Source organism: Chelon labrosus, assembly GCF_963514085.1.
Source record: "Chelon labrosus genome assembly, chromosome: 23".
Classification (NCBI taxonomy): domain Eukaryota; kingdom Metazoa; phylum Chordata; class Actinopteri; order Mugiliformes; family Mugilidae; genus Chelon; species Chelon labrosus.
Window position 1 is genome coordinate 20699331 of NC_140356.1, and position 16037 is coordinate 20715367.

The window sequence follows — 16037 nt, forward strand, 5'->3', positions numbered from 1 at the left end:
CTTGTTTATCTCCAGGTTATAAAAACTCATTGTCGTTGTTCAGCAGGTTTCTGTCCTCACACCATCAGCTCTGCAGCCAAGAGCCGTCGATCAGAAGTTTCTATATTTCTTAATAAAAAATGACTCAAAACAAGAACAGATTTACACACCTGTCCTGAAGGTAGACAGAGAGAACCCAATCAAACACACAGAACAGAGATATTAGACTAAAGTGAGACAATATTACATATCAGAGAGGTGCTCCTCTAGGATCCAATCAGAGTCCATGTGTTCATTAGTGTCTCCATCAATGTAATGAGACTCAGGTGTGGTTCAGTTCCTGGTTTAGTTTCAATAAATCAGGGATTTGTCTCAGTCTGATCTTCACAACACATGTTTGTGGACAAAGGAGCTTTCTGAGGAGCTCAGAGAAAGAGTTGTTGTTGCTCATCAGGCTGGAAAAGGTTCCAGAACCATCTCTAAAGAGTTTGGAACCCACAAATAATCCACAGTCAGACAGATTGAAGACGACTGTTCCCCTCCACAGGAGTGGTCCACCAACAAAGATCACTCCATCATAGTCTGAGAGGTCCCAGAGGAACCCAGGGGAACTTCTAAGCAGCTAAAGGCCTCTCTCTCATTGGCTGATGTTAATGTTGATGAATCCACTTTGAGTCATGTTTATGCTGGTGTGTAGATGATGACGAACTGTTTATTTAGGATCATTTATTCTGATTCTCAGTGACTGGACTTTAATCAAACTTACTTCCCGCTGATTCTTTGCCACATGGCGCCATCCTGTGGACAAATTACTTAAACACAGCAAAGTTCGTTTTTATTTTCACCCAAAAACTAAAGTCTGTGTCTCTCAATTTCTTCTCTTAATTGGTAAATATATATTCTATAAATTATGGTAGTCATTTAATTGTATTAACGACAAATGATAATAATTACCAAGTGAACCTCTGCAGCATTAGATTGAACAGAACAATCATGAACATCTAAAAAATCCACAAATAAGGAATAAATTAATATATGCATATTTTAAGATAACATTTAAATCTTTTAAATAATCAGTTTGATAAAATTATAAAACTTGCCTGAGGTCAGTGACCACATCATATTTAATTTTACTAACATAATGTACAAAGTATGAAGTAATTTAATTTGATTTAATAAATATTCATATTTAAATGTCAGTAACAACAGAAATGATATTCTTAATTTAACCTTTTCAACATTTGCAAACGTTTCCCTGAAAAGAAGCCAACTACAGAATCCATGGAGGCGGCCATTTTGGAAATGGCTGCCAAAGCTACCGACTGCAGAGCCTGGATGAATCCATCAGAGGTGCTGATTTCAAACCAAACTAAACTAACACCTAGCGTTACCGGGTAAAACGTTGAGTTTCATCTTCAGTCGTCCAATCAGAAGCTTCTCAGTCCTGAAAAACAACAACAACAACAACAACAACAGCAACGTCGATAATAAAAGTCAGGACTCGTGTTTCAGTTTCATTACCAGAATATTTATTTTCTTCTTTTTTCCTATTAAAACACTAGCTGCCATATTTAATAAAACAGCCAACGGCCAAGTGCCTCAGTCCTCCTGCTCCTCCTCCTCCAATCAGATCCTCTCTGACAGGTCACATGGGTGTGTGTGGGCGTGTCCTTGGCTTTGCTGCTGCAGCTTGTGAGAGCTGGGCCCCCTGTTGACATGGCAACCCAGCTGCTGCTGCCGCTGCTGCCATGGCGACGTCCTCGTTGGAGTCTGGCGTGGTCCCCATGTCAACCGTCTCCGTGGTAACGGAAGTCGAGTATTGCATCGTTTACCTGGCGGCCAGCGGAGGAGGGAGGGGCTCCTCGTTCAGGACAAATTTCTCTTTTTTGTTTTTTTATCCGTTTTCTTAAAAATACTGCCTTGTGTTCACGTGTATGTGTACATATATATTTAAATATATAAATATACACACACACAGCTGTTCATTGGTGCCTCCTGGAGGAAACTTAAAAAATAATGAAATTAAATAAATTAAAGACATTTTTGGTTGGTTTTGAGTTTTGGTGGAGTGAAAGGAGCTTTAACAAAAAGGGCCTTCATTTAAAAGTTTCATTTCTGTCTTAAATTAAAAGTGAAGCGAACAGACTGTTAGCTTAGCTTAGCATAAAGTCTGGAATGAGGGGGTACGGCTAGCCCGGCTCCACCTTGATTAAACTAAAAGATGCAGCGTTTTTAATCAGGGAGCTTCACAGGAGCTGGGACAGAGCCAGGCTAGACGCTCTTTATGCTAAGATAAGCTAACTAGCATGTGGTGTTCAGGCACGTGAGCAGCGTCTCAGCAAAGAGAGGAAAAATTAAAACTAAAAATCTGATTGGTCTGACTGTTACTGGGCAGAAAATACAGAATAAATGAGGAGAGGGGAGGTGAACAAAAAAAACGTTTAAAAAAATAAAAAATTAAATATTAAAAGTGAAGAAACAGAAGACAAAATAAAAACAGACGAGAAGCTGAAAAAACTTCTGTTACCTCCAACTACCGCTGTGAGTTTTGGTGTTATTTTTATTTATCGTCAATAAATCTAAAACAAAACCAACAAATCTGCATCTTTCTCTCAGAACGAGGCCGATAGGTATGTTTTAAATTTGTTCCCATCGTTTATTATCCTAAATATTCTTATTTTAAACATATTTGATAAAGTTAAAATCAGAAAATTTAGACTATGTTGAATGTTTTTGCCCTAGAGAACTGGACATGGATTAATTTTACGTTTTCATTTTAATAACAGATGAGATTGCTGGTTTGGGTCATGTGACGTGTTGACAATAAATAAATATAAACTAATGCTTCTGGATGAGAAATTAAAAAAACCCAAAATAAAAAAATCAAACCTGCGTCTTCGCTTCAAAACAGTAACAAAAAAGTAAAAATAAATCTTTTTTCTTCTTTTATTATGAAATAGTGCTACAATGTACATTGCATTTCCTCCCCTGACTGTCCGCTGTCTGACGTGTGCTCTGATGTGCGATGCTGGTGAAACGATGAAGATGATGAATATTCCTGCCGAAGGGTCGGAGAGGTGCGACACAGTGTGGAATAATTATCCATCCTGACAGCTGATTGAATCCTGTGTTTTAAAATCTTCTTAAAAGCTTCTCTAGAGAAAAATATGGGTATAAACGTGAATCACTGGCTCAGATGGACAGTTATTCACCGTGCTGTCTGCGCTCCAATAACAGACCAAACCAAACATGGAGGAGGAGGAGGAGGAGGAATAAAAATCAGGAGAGTGAGGTAAAGGACGAACAGAAAGCAGAAAGAAAGTTAAAATGATGAAGTCTGTTCAGAGAGCTGGACTCCTGTCCTGAGTCCTTACAGGCCAGATTCATTTAGAGTGTGTGGAGGTGGGTGGAGGGGGGAGGGGCCTAGAGGGGTGATGACTGACCAGCCAGGAGGGCCAATGGCAGGCAGGCAGGTGGAGGGAGAGCCAATCAGAAGGCCTGCTGGGCAGGATTGTAGTTGAAGGTGGAGGGAACGTGAGGCCGCTCTTCTAGTTTGTCATACTCCAGATGAAACTCCTGAAAACAGCCGGAGAGACGACGAGTTATTTTAAATAAGGTTAAATAAAACTGATCTAAAGGAAGTGACATGGGTCACGACTGGAGGAAAATAAGGAGAGAAGGTGCAGACTGAACGACAACGACACACTCCTCCTCCTCTTCACCATCTGCTCTAAAGTCTCCGTCAAGTTCTTTTCTCAAAAACAACTAATGCCAATTAAGGTGTTCAGTCTTTTTAATAAACATTGTGATGCATCATTGTGTTCAATGCAAACCATGGATGCTAAAGGTCTTTCCTAATCAAACTGAATGAATCTGAACTTTTGCTGAATAGTATAAACAGATGTTGATATATGTCCTGATTAGGTTTGATTTAGTCGACACATTCATTGATTAATTAAGTTAAATAACTGTCTGTGTTCACCTTGGCCACCTTCCTCCAGTTGAGGCAGTCAAAGAAGTAGTAGGTCCCTCTCTCGTAGGCGTTGGTCTTCAGCGTGGGCTCCATGCCGGGGGCCCGAGTGATCCAAACCCGCTCCTCTTTATGGTACCTCCAGTCCCTGTTAAACCTGGACACGCGACAATGGACGCACACTTTTAAACATTTATTTATATTTGTTTATTAAGCAGCAGTGGTTTTAGGTTTGAACGTCCTCGATAAATCTCCTCAATCTCGGCCGTGAATCTAAATAAACACAAATACTGAACTGACTGAATGTTCTTACAGTTCTACTGCAGCCAGGAGTTGTAGCAGGTCTCCTCCGTTCATGTAGTAGAGGTAAAACAGCAGGTCTTCACCGTATCGAGACAACTTGATCGCCGCTAACTGCACATGAGAAAACACCAGCGTTAAGTTCTGAGGTTTGTTGACGTGCAGGAAAGAAACGGTTCAGCTTCAGAGGTCCATACCTTGTCCCTTATGTGGATGTTGGTTAAATACTCTGACGGGACGTGGAAGTCTGCAGGAAGATGACGATGTTAAATAAAAACTACTCATTTTATCAAACTTGATTTTTGAAGATCTGATCATTTTCGTTTAAAAAAATCAAAACAAAAATCCTCTTTTTAGAAAACTCTCCCCACGACAGCTCCTTTAAAGTGAAGCCCTAGCAAGTAGAGCTCCCCCTGGTGGCTGGCTGCAGTATAGGTCATATAAGCTCCTCCCCCTCTATGTTAGTGGGCGGGACTTTGGCCAAAATACAACATACAACTGTTTATACACTTTAAACTCACCGATGTCCTGCGGTCGACACGGAGCCGACGCCCAGGGAGACGCAAACTTAGGATAAAGATTCCTGTTAGAGACAGAAAATAAACACTAAATTAACTTTATATATTTAAACCAAGTAAGAAACATTAGTAATAATCCAACAAACCCAATCCAGACTAAAATATAGTAAAATAATAATTAGGCTGAACATCTTCTAATTGGACAAAACTGCTTAGATTACAAACATAACATTAATTAGTAATATATAACTCATGAAGCCACGTATATTATCTGTAACAGTGTTTGTGTTGAACGTACTCTGGCGAGTTGAGGTTGAGGCCGAGCGTTGTGAGGTCGGAGCCCAGCGCCAGGTGGACCATGCCCGGGTCCGTCTCCGCCGCCCGGATGAACGTCAGCAGACCGATCATACCGAACTGGTCCGTTACCATGCCACCGGGGATGTTGGTCACACGGCCTGAGGAGCACAGACAACACAGGATGGTTTTAGGTTAATTAAATGAATGCATCGACATTAATGCTGCAAACAACCCATAATGCATCGCTGACACTCTCAGGTTTAATACATTTCATTGAGATATAATCTGTGTTAGAGCATCATGGAGGCCTCACCGTCAGGAAGCACCTGAATCCCTTTCTTCTGCTGGTTGTTGTTGCTCGGCGCCGAGCTCTTATCACCGGGAAACTTTGGACCGTCTGAGCTGGAGGAGGACTTCCCTGACGAGTTCAGATTCTGAACAGGAAACATTTAGACCCGTTAGGACGTTAAAAGAGTCAGGATGTAAATACTGGACATTACAGAATATGGAGACGCTTAAAAGTATTTGATCATCTTATAATTTTCTGTATTTCAGCATAAAAATTAGATTCTCTTGGGTTCTCTTTGTCTACTTTCAGGACGTGTGAGAATCTGCTGATGTTTTGGGTCATTTTTACGAAGAAACGTAGAAACTTCTCTGTCTGATCACCTAAATAAAACTACGACTGATCAGATGACTCAAGAATCTCCAGATAATTTCCCCCCCAAAGATAGCCTCCACCGTTTAAACTTTGGCCGTTTTATTTAGCCATTGTGCACGTTATAGAATCCATAAAAATTTGGACACATGTAAATCCTCAGGGGAACGAGTCTTCAAGATAAGCTGCTCGTCCCTCACTTCATCTTCTTTTTGGATTTTGTCAGTTTTGAGCTACTGGTTGTATTTTGACGGTTAAATTTGGATTTTTAATAAAACATTACGAAGCGTCGACGTATTTAAGTGACGTCGTCTTCAGACCGAGGCTGTGTCTCAAATCGCGTACTTCTGCACTTACAATACCTAATTTGAGTACGTGAGTGCGTTCACACTGAAAATTCCAACGAGACGAAGTGCACTGCAAGTACCCGGATGGTGTACTCATAACGGTCAAAAAGCTGAGTGTGGAACGCTGCACACTTTCCACCCTAAACGGTAGCCATCTTGGCTACGAAGCAGAAGGGGAGGGACTATCAACCCAATTCAAACTTGCGATAGTGGCGGCTGATATCGGCGGCAGTGATTTGGAAGCGGTGGTGGAGCAGTTTTACAGGTCCATACAGATGTAAGTTATAATATGACATTTAATGAAAATGATCTATATTGCTGTTTTACACGTAGTACTATTAAATTGCTGCTCGATACACGCTCGCGGTCAAAATCAAAATACGGCGTTAGTCATTCGTCATTTCCGGTAAGTATAGGCGTAGCACCCGATTTGAGACGATACTACCTTTTTTAAAATTACGCACTACGGACGTAAGTGCATAGTGCTCATAGTGCATGATATCGAAGTGGACTGACGAAAGTACGCCATTTGAGACACAGTCCGACCCTTTGATCGTCAGCAGAAATTAAAATCAGAGCACCCCTGAGACACTAATACAGGTATCTAACCGTTTTGCTGTCTTCGCTGGTGCTGGTGGGATCTTTCGTTTGATAGTTCGGACCAGGGAGAGCTGGGAAATCTTCGTTATGGATGGAGAAGTCCTGCGACTGCTCACTGGACGGCTTGGTTACCATGCCAACTGGAAAAAAATAAACAAAAAAGGACCAATTACAGCGCGTTAGTGTAAAAGTCCAGACATCATGAAAGACTTTAAGGTGTTTGGAGATATTTTCACTTGAGAGATATTTTATTTTGTCTTTAAAATGTCAGAAAAAAATCCTAAAACTTCCTAAAAACCAAACGTGACGCTTTGAAATCTCTTGTTTTGTTTGATCACGGCAGAAAAAAATATAAAAACAGATCCACAGCTTAATCTGTTTTACAAATGTTAATTAACTTCTCTCTGCCTTAAATGAAATACAACAAGTAATGTATAAACTACTAATAGGAAATAGTACATATGAAATAAAATGTTGTGGCTCCTTAAGAACAATCAGATTTCACTTCCTGTTACAAGGCAATATAATAATAAAATAATAAAAAGTTTAAAGGCAGAAAACTTCACAACATTCAGCGTATTCCCTTCAGTAAAAGATTTTAATCGGTGTTTAAATCATGAGACGTGTTGGAGTATTTACCGTAGGGAGCCCGACCGGCCAGCGGGTTGAGCAGCGGGGTGGGATTTGAACCTCCGTCCCTCCGACTCCTGTCAGCTAACGCCGGGAAATCTGACAAGTCCAACCCCGTCACATTCTCACTGCCGTCTGGACGCCAGAATTATACCGTTAACTTTCTGAATCAGGAGTTAAACGTTCATCGTTAAGTGTTGTCTGAGACGTCACCTGTGCCGTTGAAGATGTTGTTGGAGAGAGAGTTGTTCATGTTGAAGCCTGGATTCCTGTTCACACCGAAGCCCGACATACTGACACACACACACACACAAACACACGCACACACACACACACAAACACACAAAATGTCATCAGTCCTAAAAACTAGAAGTGAAATGGAAACAGAAGGAAGAGGCAGCTACACGGTTACGCTTCAAATAAAGAGTCGTTTGTCTATAAATTACTTTCAGAATGAGTTCAGGTTTCTGAGCAGGAACAGAAATCATTTCATTTCTCTTTTACTTGTGCGACTAAAACAGGTTTATTATTTACTAATTCTTTGTCTCTGAGTGTCGTTCTAGACCCAAACACTTGCCATTATTTTGAGTTAATTAAAAGCTTCCTTGTTGTTGTTGCTACAGTAAATAATTAATAATTAACAGCAGAACAGAAGCTGATTAAACGACTGATTGGTTGCGCAGTGAGGGTGGACCAGGTGTGCTACCTGTTGATGGTGAAAGCCTGCCGTGCTTGCTGAGGTTTGGGCATGCCGATGATGCTTGGTGACGACCGGCTGGGACTCCCCATGCTGCCGCTCCTTCCTCCTCCGCCGCCACCTCCCCTCTCTCCTCCCACTCCCATCCCGCTCGACTGCCCCGTCGGCCCCCCCACCTGCTGGTTGTGGTTCAGTACGCTCCTGCTGCTCATGGACAGGATACCCCTGCAGAGAGAGACACAACGGTAGAATGTGATGACGTACAGGCGACTATAACTAATTCACACCAAGGAGCTACAGGTGAGCCGCGTACCTGCTCGGTGAGGAAGGTGTGAGCATGGTTCCAGTGTTGGGTGTACTGGTGTGACTGGAGAGCTGGCTGGCAGACTGGTTCAGCCCACTTCGACTTAATGGAGGCGCCGCACTGCTGTTCATACCACGCATGGGAAACCCCAACGCACCTGAGGAGAGAGAGAGAGGGAGGGAGGGACAGAAAAAACATAGTCAGAACCTTTAAAACTAAACCAGGTAGATGCCCATGAACATTTCTAATTAATCTGAACTCTGTGATCATCAGATAAAAGTATTTTCAGTAAGTCTCAGTGGAGAATGTGTGGATGGGTTGGTCTTACTCTGTGGGCCATATAAGCTGGCTCCTAGCTGTGACAGCTGACCCGTTGAGGAAGCAGAGGAAGACGCCAACATCTGAAACACAAACGCACACTTTAGTTTATGTTCCTGAAATATTAAACGGTAACAAGCAGCGAGGGCTGGATCTTGTCATGTCAAACTAGTCTGCAGCTTGATTTCTAACCAGATATTTAAAATGACGATCTGTCAAAAGAAGAATAATCTTTACGCTGATGAATAACTCACGTCTTTGTCAGCGCGGTGAGGAGGGAACATGGACTGTTGGCTGTAGTAGAGGGTGGAGTCGTCCGCGTAGTCGCTCTCTATCCCCCCCTCCATAAACTTCTTCCGGTTAGCACCAAACATGCCGCGGGTCACCTGAGAAACCAGACGAGGGGAAACGGTCACACGCCTTCCTGTCACACCTGCAGCCTCCGATCATTAGAAATCTGCAAGCGTGGGAAAACTTAAGGTACCGATAAACTGATGGATGCACGTAGTCTAACGAGTCCACAGGCAAACCTCAGACTCTCAAACAGAAAGTTACAAAAGTATGTTTTTAATCTTTATTATTGGAAAAAAAAAAGAGCAAATAAGATCAAATAATCTGTAACAATAATCAAAATGAATCTAGTATTTATTTTTCACTCATGCTTCATGTTGCAGCGTTACCATCATTTATAGTAAATACACTCAGAATCAGATCCTGATGTCAGTGCAGATAAATTACAAGAATATGAAGCAGCATCACTTGGTTTTGGTTAATTAAATAAACTATACAATTAAATATCAATATTAGTGTTGGTTAAAACAGTCTGGAGATGACTGTAAGGAGGAAGTGGCGCTGCAGCTTTAGATTTATGTAATAATCAGTGATTAAGAACGCATTTGATTGTGGTGTCTGATCGGTGTGGACCAGAGCAAATAATTCAGACATACGTGTAAAAGTATAACCGCACTGAGCAATAATGAAAACCCTGTTAGCTGCAGCTGTAGCACCTCACATATGATGTTTATCAAGATGCTAAACAGACACTTAGCACATCATCACCAGTCTGTGCTCAACATCACCACATCATGTATTAATACACAGGACACACAGGTTCATTTTCCTGCTTGGACAGAGATCTGCTGAGATAACTTTAGTTCACTTAACCCAAACATGTTCATTCCTCAGCTCAGGTTCATGTAGCACGGCTAGCTGAGGGCTAACACGGTCCTGGTCTCGTGTAACGCGTGTGTCTGTGCTCGTTGTGTCTTTTCAGGTCAGAAAAACCACCTGAGGTTTTCACGATCAGCTCTGGACACGAACCCACTGGTCCGAAAGTCTGGTTTTGTTTCAGAGCAACGTTAAATGTGCAGCAGTGTCGCAAAAGGCTAATGTTAGCATTACAGGCTAACTTTAGCTCCGCTAATCTGTCAGATTAACGCTATTTTAAAATAAAGCTACCGTCTACTTTTCAGACTGTATGAGTCCAGCGACGCGTCATAAATTATGTTCTGTTCGCAAGTTCCATTCAATTAATTGTTAATAGCCGGTATTACCTTGTTAGCAGTAAAGTGTGTCGAGGCTAATGCTAACAGAGTAGCACACGTTAGCTAACAGCTACCTGCATTGGAATACATGGGGTTGTTAGCCTAATAGCTAACGCTCACTACGAAGCTAGCTAATGCGCTAACAGCAATGTAAGAACGTCGCGACCAGGGATGTTTAAACCGTTATAACAGCATCCAACCAGCCGGTAACGACGGTTTAGATGCTGTTATTCAGACAGGACCCCGGGCAGAAAGGAGCCCCGCAGACAGGTGTGTTTTTGTTCTATTTGGGCCTGCTGCGCCTCCGTCAGTTAGTTCCCCAAAACAATAACAAAAAGCACCGAAACCGGCCTGGCGGCTTCAAGGCCGCATTTCCTCCGCTTCCTTTTAAAACCTCCTTCTGTAATAAACAACACACGACCCGAGTTCCATTTAAAGGAAGTTCTGTTCACTAATATCTGAGAAAAGAAATTAAACCAATAAAAAAAAGAAGCTCACCGCATCAATCTTTCTTCCCCGCTACAATCCAAGATGGCCGACATCTCTTCGCCAATCAGCGAGGATGCTGGGATGCGATTCGCCTCTGACCCGGAGCCTCCATCACTCTACCGAACTCTACTGAACTGAACTCTACTTTATTCTACTGAACTCTCTTATACTCTACTGTATTCTACTGTCAGATCAGTCTAGTAACTCGACTGAACTAAACCATATACAGTCTATCAGCTTAACTCTATTATACTCTACTGAACTCTACTGAACTCTATTATACTCTGAATAACACTTATTGTATTCGACTGTCTCAGAGCATCTAATACTCCACTGAGCACTATATATTCTACTGTGTTCTATTGTCTGACCTCAAATCCTCTACTGAACTCTACTGAACTTTTCTCTTTTCTAACAAACTCTTACTGAACTCTATTATATTCTACATCCAGACCTCAGAGACTCTACTGAACTCAATTGAACTCTACTGTATTCTACTGTCTGACCCCTGACATCACTCTTCCGTACTCTATTGAACTCTACCAAGCTTTACAGAGCTTTGCTGAGCTCTAATAAACTCTAACACACTGTATTGAGTTCCACTGAACTCTATTAAACTCTACTGAACTCTATTGAGTTCTTTTAATATCTACTGTTTACTGAACCGTACTGGGCTTTAGCGGACTCTATTAAATTATATTAAATTATATTGAACTCTGTTATAGTCTACTGAATTCTATTCTGTCTGACATTCCATCACTCTCTACTGGACTCTATTTAACTTACTGAACTCTACTGTGACCTCCATTACTCTAGTCCAGCATTAACAGTTTATTATTCTAGACTTTCACAGGCAGAAGAAGCTGAGTTTAGATAGATAGACAACTTTCTTGATCCCTTTGGGACAGTTTCTAGAAAGACTCAAAAATCTCATTAAACACAAAGTTGATTCTTTTCTTGATTCACATTATTTTTTTTTTTTATTGTGAACAGATTCATCTGGTCACTTCTATCAGGGTTAATTCATTTGTGTAATAAGTTTTACACTGATCACCATCAAACAAGTCACATTAATCATTCTTTACTATATTAAACCATTGGAAATAGTTAATCACACGTGTACATTCACACAAAATACACTTCTAATCTTCAAATAACAAGTGAGTTGAAGTAGTTTCTTCAGCCCAAACAAACAAACAAACAAACACATTTTAATATATTTATTTTTTCCACTACAGATAACCACATTTTCATTACCGGCCTAACACCATGACAGAATTAGTAATACCTTTTAAAGTTAATTATATATCTTCAGTATATGAACCAACAACTGTAATTCTGTAAAATAAAAACACTATCAAGAGATGTGAAGCTTTATGGTTTTTGTTTAAAAGTTTTAGCTAAATTATAAAATAATATGGTCTCACGTCCTGTGATGTTTTATTTTGTAGACCAAGCGAACCGCAGAGCGGAAATGGCGTCATCTCTATGGTGGCTTTACGCGTTCGTTTCTGATTGGACTATCAAACTAACGCTCATATTGACCAATGAGCGGCCAGCTCGGCGCCGCTGGTGCCTATATAAAGAAAGAATCGCGATACAGGATTGTAACTCAGTTCTTTTCTACACAAAGGAAGAATTTAGACTCTTTGAAAATGTCCGGACGTGGAAAAACCGGTGGCAAAGCCAGAGCAAAGGCCAAGACCCGATCCTCCAGAGCCGGGCTCCAGTTCCCAGTCGGCCGTGTCCACAGGCTGCTGAGGAAGGGCAACTATGCCGAGCGTGTCGGTGCCGGAGCCCCCGTCTACCTGGCGGCGGTGCTGGAGTACCTGACCGCTGAGATCCTGGAGTTGGCTGGAAACGCCGCCCGTGACAACAAGAAGACCAGGATCATCCCCCGTCACCTGCAGCTGGCCGTCCGTAACGACGAGGAGCTCAACAAGCTGCTCGGCGGAGTCACCATCGCTCAGGGTGGTGTCCTGCCCAACATCCAGGCTGTGCTCCTGCCCAAGAAGACCGAGAAGCCCGCTAAGAAGTAAACCTGCTGCTCCGGCTCTAAACAAAACAACGGCTCTTTTAAGAGCCACCCACTAAACTCAAAGACATAAATCCTTATATTATGTTAATTTGAAACCTAAATAGTTCACTATAATCTACAGGTGGAAGAACCTTCCATATTAACGTTTATAAGGTGGTTATTTTTAATGTATTTGTAACTGAGCATGAGTCTTGATTTGAAATTGTAAATATGAATGTAAGACTTGGTTATAGGTGTTTTAATGGACAACACCAAAATAAAAGGTAAACATAATAAATATAGTTTGATCTCCAGTTTACATAAGAGTCAATATTTAAATAAACTCGTATATGATGTAGATGGATGGACAGCTTTGTGATGGATGTAAAATTATGGTTATGTCAGAGCAGAATATGCACCCTTTAATGTTACTAAACACTATTTCACTATACTGACTCATAACAGCAATGATACATGTTTTATTTGAGCATTTCACTTCAGATCAGTAAGAATGTAAACCTGTAAATCTAAGCAAATATATGACTCTGAAATGAAGAACAGGATTATTTGTTTTTTGTATGTAAATGACAAATAATAGCAAAGAAACAATAAATGTGGAAATCTTGTGTGAAGTATAGTTTGGATCTTGGATAAACTGTGATGAGGGTCATTAATAAATTACTAATATTAGTACTTTTAGTATGTTCAGACAAATCATGTCCGTCACCACGAGGCTCTATAGTCACTGTTGGTGATTTAACGATGTCAAATAACTCAATTAAATGACAAAAATTTGAATTTAATCCAGATTTAAATTAAAATTAACAGAATAAGATGATAAATCGTAGAACTATCAAGCTTTTCAGAGTGGTTTTGTTTCGGTGAATACAGCCTCATTGTCTTTGCTTCGTCAACAGGAAAGAACAGAGTGACTGTCTTCAACCACGTCCGCAGAGCTGACATAAAAGCAGCGCTCTGTGCTCTTCGTTCATCAGTTTGTTTCTGCAGCAGCAAATCTACCGAAACAGCAAAATGAGTGGAAGAGGCAAAGGAGGTAAAGGACTCGGTAAAGGAGGCGCCAAGCGTCACCGTAAAGTTCTCCGTGATAACATCCAGGGAATCACCAAGCCCGCTATCCGTCGTCTGGCTCGTCGTGGCGGTGTGAAGCGTATCTCCGGTCTGATCTACGAGGAGACCCGCGGTGTCCTCAAGGTCTTCCTGGAGAACGTGATCCGTGACGCCGTCACCTACACCGAGCACGCTAAGAGGAAGACGGTGACCGCCATGGACGTGGTCTACGCCCTCAAGAGACAAGGCCGCACTCTGTACGGCTTCGGAGGTTAAACTCTACGTCCTGGTTCAACAACACAACGGCTCTTTTAAGAGCCACCCACATCTCCGATAAAGACAAAAGTTCCTGAACGGTTTATTATCTATTTAAAATGTCTCAATATATTATCTTGTTTTACTTGTGTTTCTGTGCAACTGAACAAGTAAATACATGTTTTGAGAACACTGTCTTGGGTTTGATTAGCAGATATAGCTTGACACTAGTAAAGTAGTACTGAGACAAATAAACGTATACATTTAGGCGTTTGAGTAAACTGACATTTAATTAAACATCTACAGCCAAACGTCAATATCATGCTTAGACATAAAAATTGTCCATGTATCCTATTTGCACTAGGTTTGATTATTTTATTTCAAACTACAACGCTGACACTGAAATAAGGTGTTATTTTTATCACCTTGTTTTCATATTAAAGGAATTAGAATTGGATTAGCTGTATAAACATTGGGCTAAACAGTTTAATAAATGTTATTTGTTTTGTCTTGTTATCCATAACTGTTTCTAATTTTTAGTTTTTTTTTTTTTTTACAGACTTGTCACTGATAATAGATTGTTGCTGTAGATCATTTATGTCATTGGAGCATTTTTGGGTCATGAAACCACAGTAATTATTGTTTTTATATCACACTGAAGTAATCATTCAGGTGAATTAGGGCTAAACATGTTTTATAAAGTCTTTAGAAATAAAGACATTAACATGTATTAAAACTCCAAACATCTGCTCCTGTCTTTCAGTTAACAGTGAAGTAAACATGTGATTCCTTGTCCGTCCATGTTCCACCATGAAATGAAAACAATCTTTCACCTTAAGATATCGCCTCATCTTTTCAGTCAGAACTGATCATAGTTAAATTAAAAGTAGCGTTTTCTTTGAATCTAACGTCACGAGCAGCAGCGGTTACTCAGAGTCTCTCCTGATTGGTCAGTTGGAATTTCAAACGTCTTCGCGCGGCAGATAAGTATGTCACGTGCACAAATCGGACCAATCAGCGTTCTAGTCGCTCCGCCGCGGACTATATAAGACTTGGGCGCAGACACGCTTCGCATATTCGTTGTATCGAAGACAAGATCTTCTAACGATGGCAAGAACCAAGCAGACCGCCCGTAAATCCACCGGAGGCAAAGCCCCCAGGAAGCAGCTGGCCACCAAGGCTGCCCGTAAGAGCGCCCCGGCCACCGGCGGCGTGAAGAAGCCTCACCGTTACAGGCCCGGTACCGTGGCTCTGAGGGAGATCCGTCGCTACCAGAAATCCACCGAGCTGCTGATCCGCAAGCTTCCCTTCCAGCGCCTGGTCAGGGAGATCGCTCAGGACTTCAAGACCGACCTGCGCTTCCAGAGCTCCGCCGTCATGGCTCTGCAGGAGGCCAGCGAGGCTTACCTGGTCGGTCTGTTCGAGGACACCAACCTGTGCGCCATCCACGCCAAGAGAGTCACCATCATGCCCAAAGACATCCAGCTGGCCCGGCGCATCCGCGGAGAGAGAGCTTAGACTGGTCTCTCAAGGGTTTAGAAAAAAGAAACACAACGGCTCTTTTAAGAGCCACACACTAAACTCTAAGAGCTGAGATCCGACTGTCATGTTTATAAAAGTATAAGTTATATTTACAATAGAACCTCAAGATTATCAGATATTTAAATTACATGGTTAAATGTGTTTTATTCGACAACAGATTGCATTGTAATGAGGGATATCGGTCAGCATGCCCCATGACAGCTCTGTCTACTGCAACTCGACGCCTTTCAGAGAACGGAAATCTGCAGTACAGAGAAAAGCGTAAAGTTGTAGCTTGTAGAAGTCGCGTGTTATTGGGAGAAAAATAGTTGTTGGTCTAATCATTTATCTGTTGCACCTTCAAAACAAAGGGCAAGAAAAACGTTTATTTATTTATTTATTTTTTACTTTATATTTGCAACATGACCTCAGTTCAGCTGCACACATCCACAGCCACGCACAACTTCAAGACGTCCTCAGTTCTTAAAGGGACAGCGCTAATTTTCTAAAGGTGCAGTGCACCAT

At 41.5% G+C, this 16037-nt stretch overlaps 4 protein-coding genes across 5 annotated transcripts; 3 read left to right on the forward strand and 1 right to left on the reverse strand.

Annotated features, from left to right (window-relative positions):
- Positions 1 to 1491: 1491 nt before the first annotated feature.
- On the reverse strand, positions 1492 to 10705 carry LOC311508842 (CCR4-NOT transcription complex subunit 2-like). Of its 2 annotated transcripts, none has more exons than XM_084573830.1 (15): positions 10661 to 10705; positions 8873 to 9004; positions 8629 to 8701; positions 8310 to 8457; positions 8006 to 8221; positions 7513 to 7592; positions 7309 to 7434; positions 6679 to 6809; positions 5378 to 5498; positions 5066 to 5222; positions 4771 to 4832; positions 4447 to 4496; positions 4263 to 4363; positions 3962 to 4106; positions 1492 to 3555 (listed from the first exon to the last, which is right to left on the reverse strand). In XM_084573830.1, the coding sequence occupies exons 2-15, from the start codon at positions 8990 to 8992 to the stop codon at positions 3469 to 3471; spliced, it is 1617 nt and encodes a 538-aa protein (XP_084429956.1). In that variant the 5' UTR covers positions 8993 to 9004; positions 10661 to 10705; the 3' UTR covers positions 1492 to 3468. The 2 variants fall into 2 exon arrangements, with proteins under 2 accessions (XP_084429956.1, XP_084429957.1); XM_084573831.1 differs by having other exon boundaries at positions 8873 to 9075; positions 10661 to 10693.
- A 1379-nt stretch (positions 10706 to 12084) lies between these two features.
- Positions 12085 to 13258, forward strand: LOC311508531 (histone H2A-like). Its single transcript, XM_084573325.1, has one exon. It carries the CDS (start codon positions 12199 to 12201, stop codon positions 12688 to 12690), a length of 492 nt encoding a protein of 163 aa, XP_084429451.1. The 5' UTR covers positions 12085 to 12198; the 3' UTR covers positions 12691 to 13258.
- Positions 13259 to 13481: 223 nt separating this feature from the next.
- Positions 13482 to 14339, forward strand: LOC311508275 (histone H4). Its single transcript, XM_084572980.1, has one exon. The coding sequence runs from the start codon at positions 13701 to 13703 to the stop codon at positions 14010 to 14012; it is 312 nt and encodes a 103-aa protein (XP_084429106.1). The 5' UTR covers positions 13482 to 13700; the 3' UTR covers positions 14013 to 14339.
- Positions 14340 to 15057: 718 nt separating this feature from the next.
- LOC311508308 (histone H3.2) lies at positions 15058 to 15552 on the forward strand. Its single transcript, XM_084573019.1, has one exon. It carries the CDS (start codon positions 15099 to 15101, stop codon positions 15507 to 15509), a length of 411 nt encoding a protein of 136 aa, XP_084429145.1. The 5' UTR covers positions 15058 to 15098; the 3' UTR covers positions 15510 to 15552.
- Positions 15553 to 16037: the final 485 nt, after the last annotated feature.

Excerpts from the sequence above, each read along its gene's own strand:
- LOC311508308 (XM_084573019.1), top strand. The coding sequence starts at position 15,099 with ATGGCAAGAACCAAGCAGACCGCCCGTAAATCCACCGGAGGCAAAGCC.
- LOC311508531 (XM_084573325.1), top strand. The coding sequence starts at position 12,199 with ATGAGCGGCCAGCTCGGCGCCGCTGGTGCCTATATAAAGAAAGAATCG.
- LOC311508842 (XM_084573830.1), bottom strand. The coding sequence starts at position 8,992 with ATGTTTGGTGCTAACCGGAAGAAGTTTATGGAGGGGGGGATAGAGAGC. Across the intron at positions 4,497-4,770 it reads GTGTCGACCGCAGGACATCG|ACTTCCACGTCCCGTCAGAG; the intron begins GTGAGTTTAAAG and ends ATCTTCCTGCAG. Across the intron at positions 4,364-4,446 it reads ACATCCACATAAGGGACAAG|TTAGCGGCGATCAAGTTGTC; the intron begins GTATGGACCTCT and ends TCTCATGTGCAG.
- LOC311508275 (XM_084572980.1), top strand. The coding sequence starts at position 13,701 with ATGAGTGGAAGAGGCAAAGGAGGTAAAGGACTCGGTAAAGGAGGCGCC.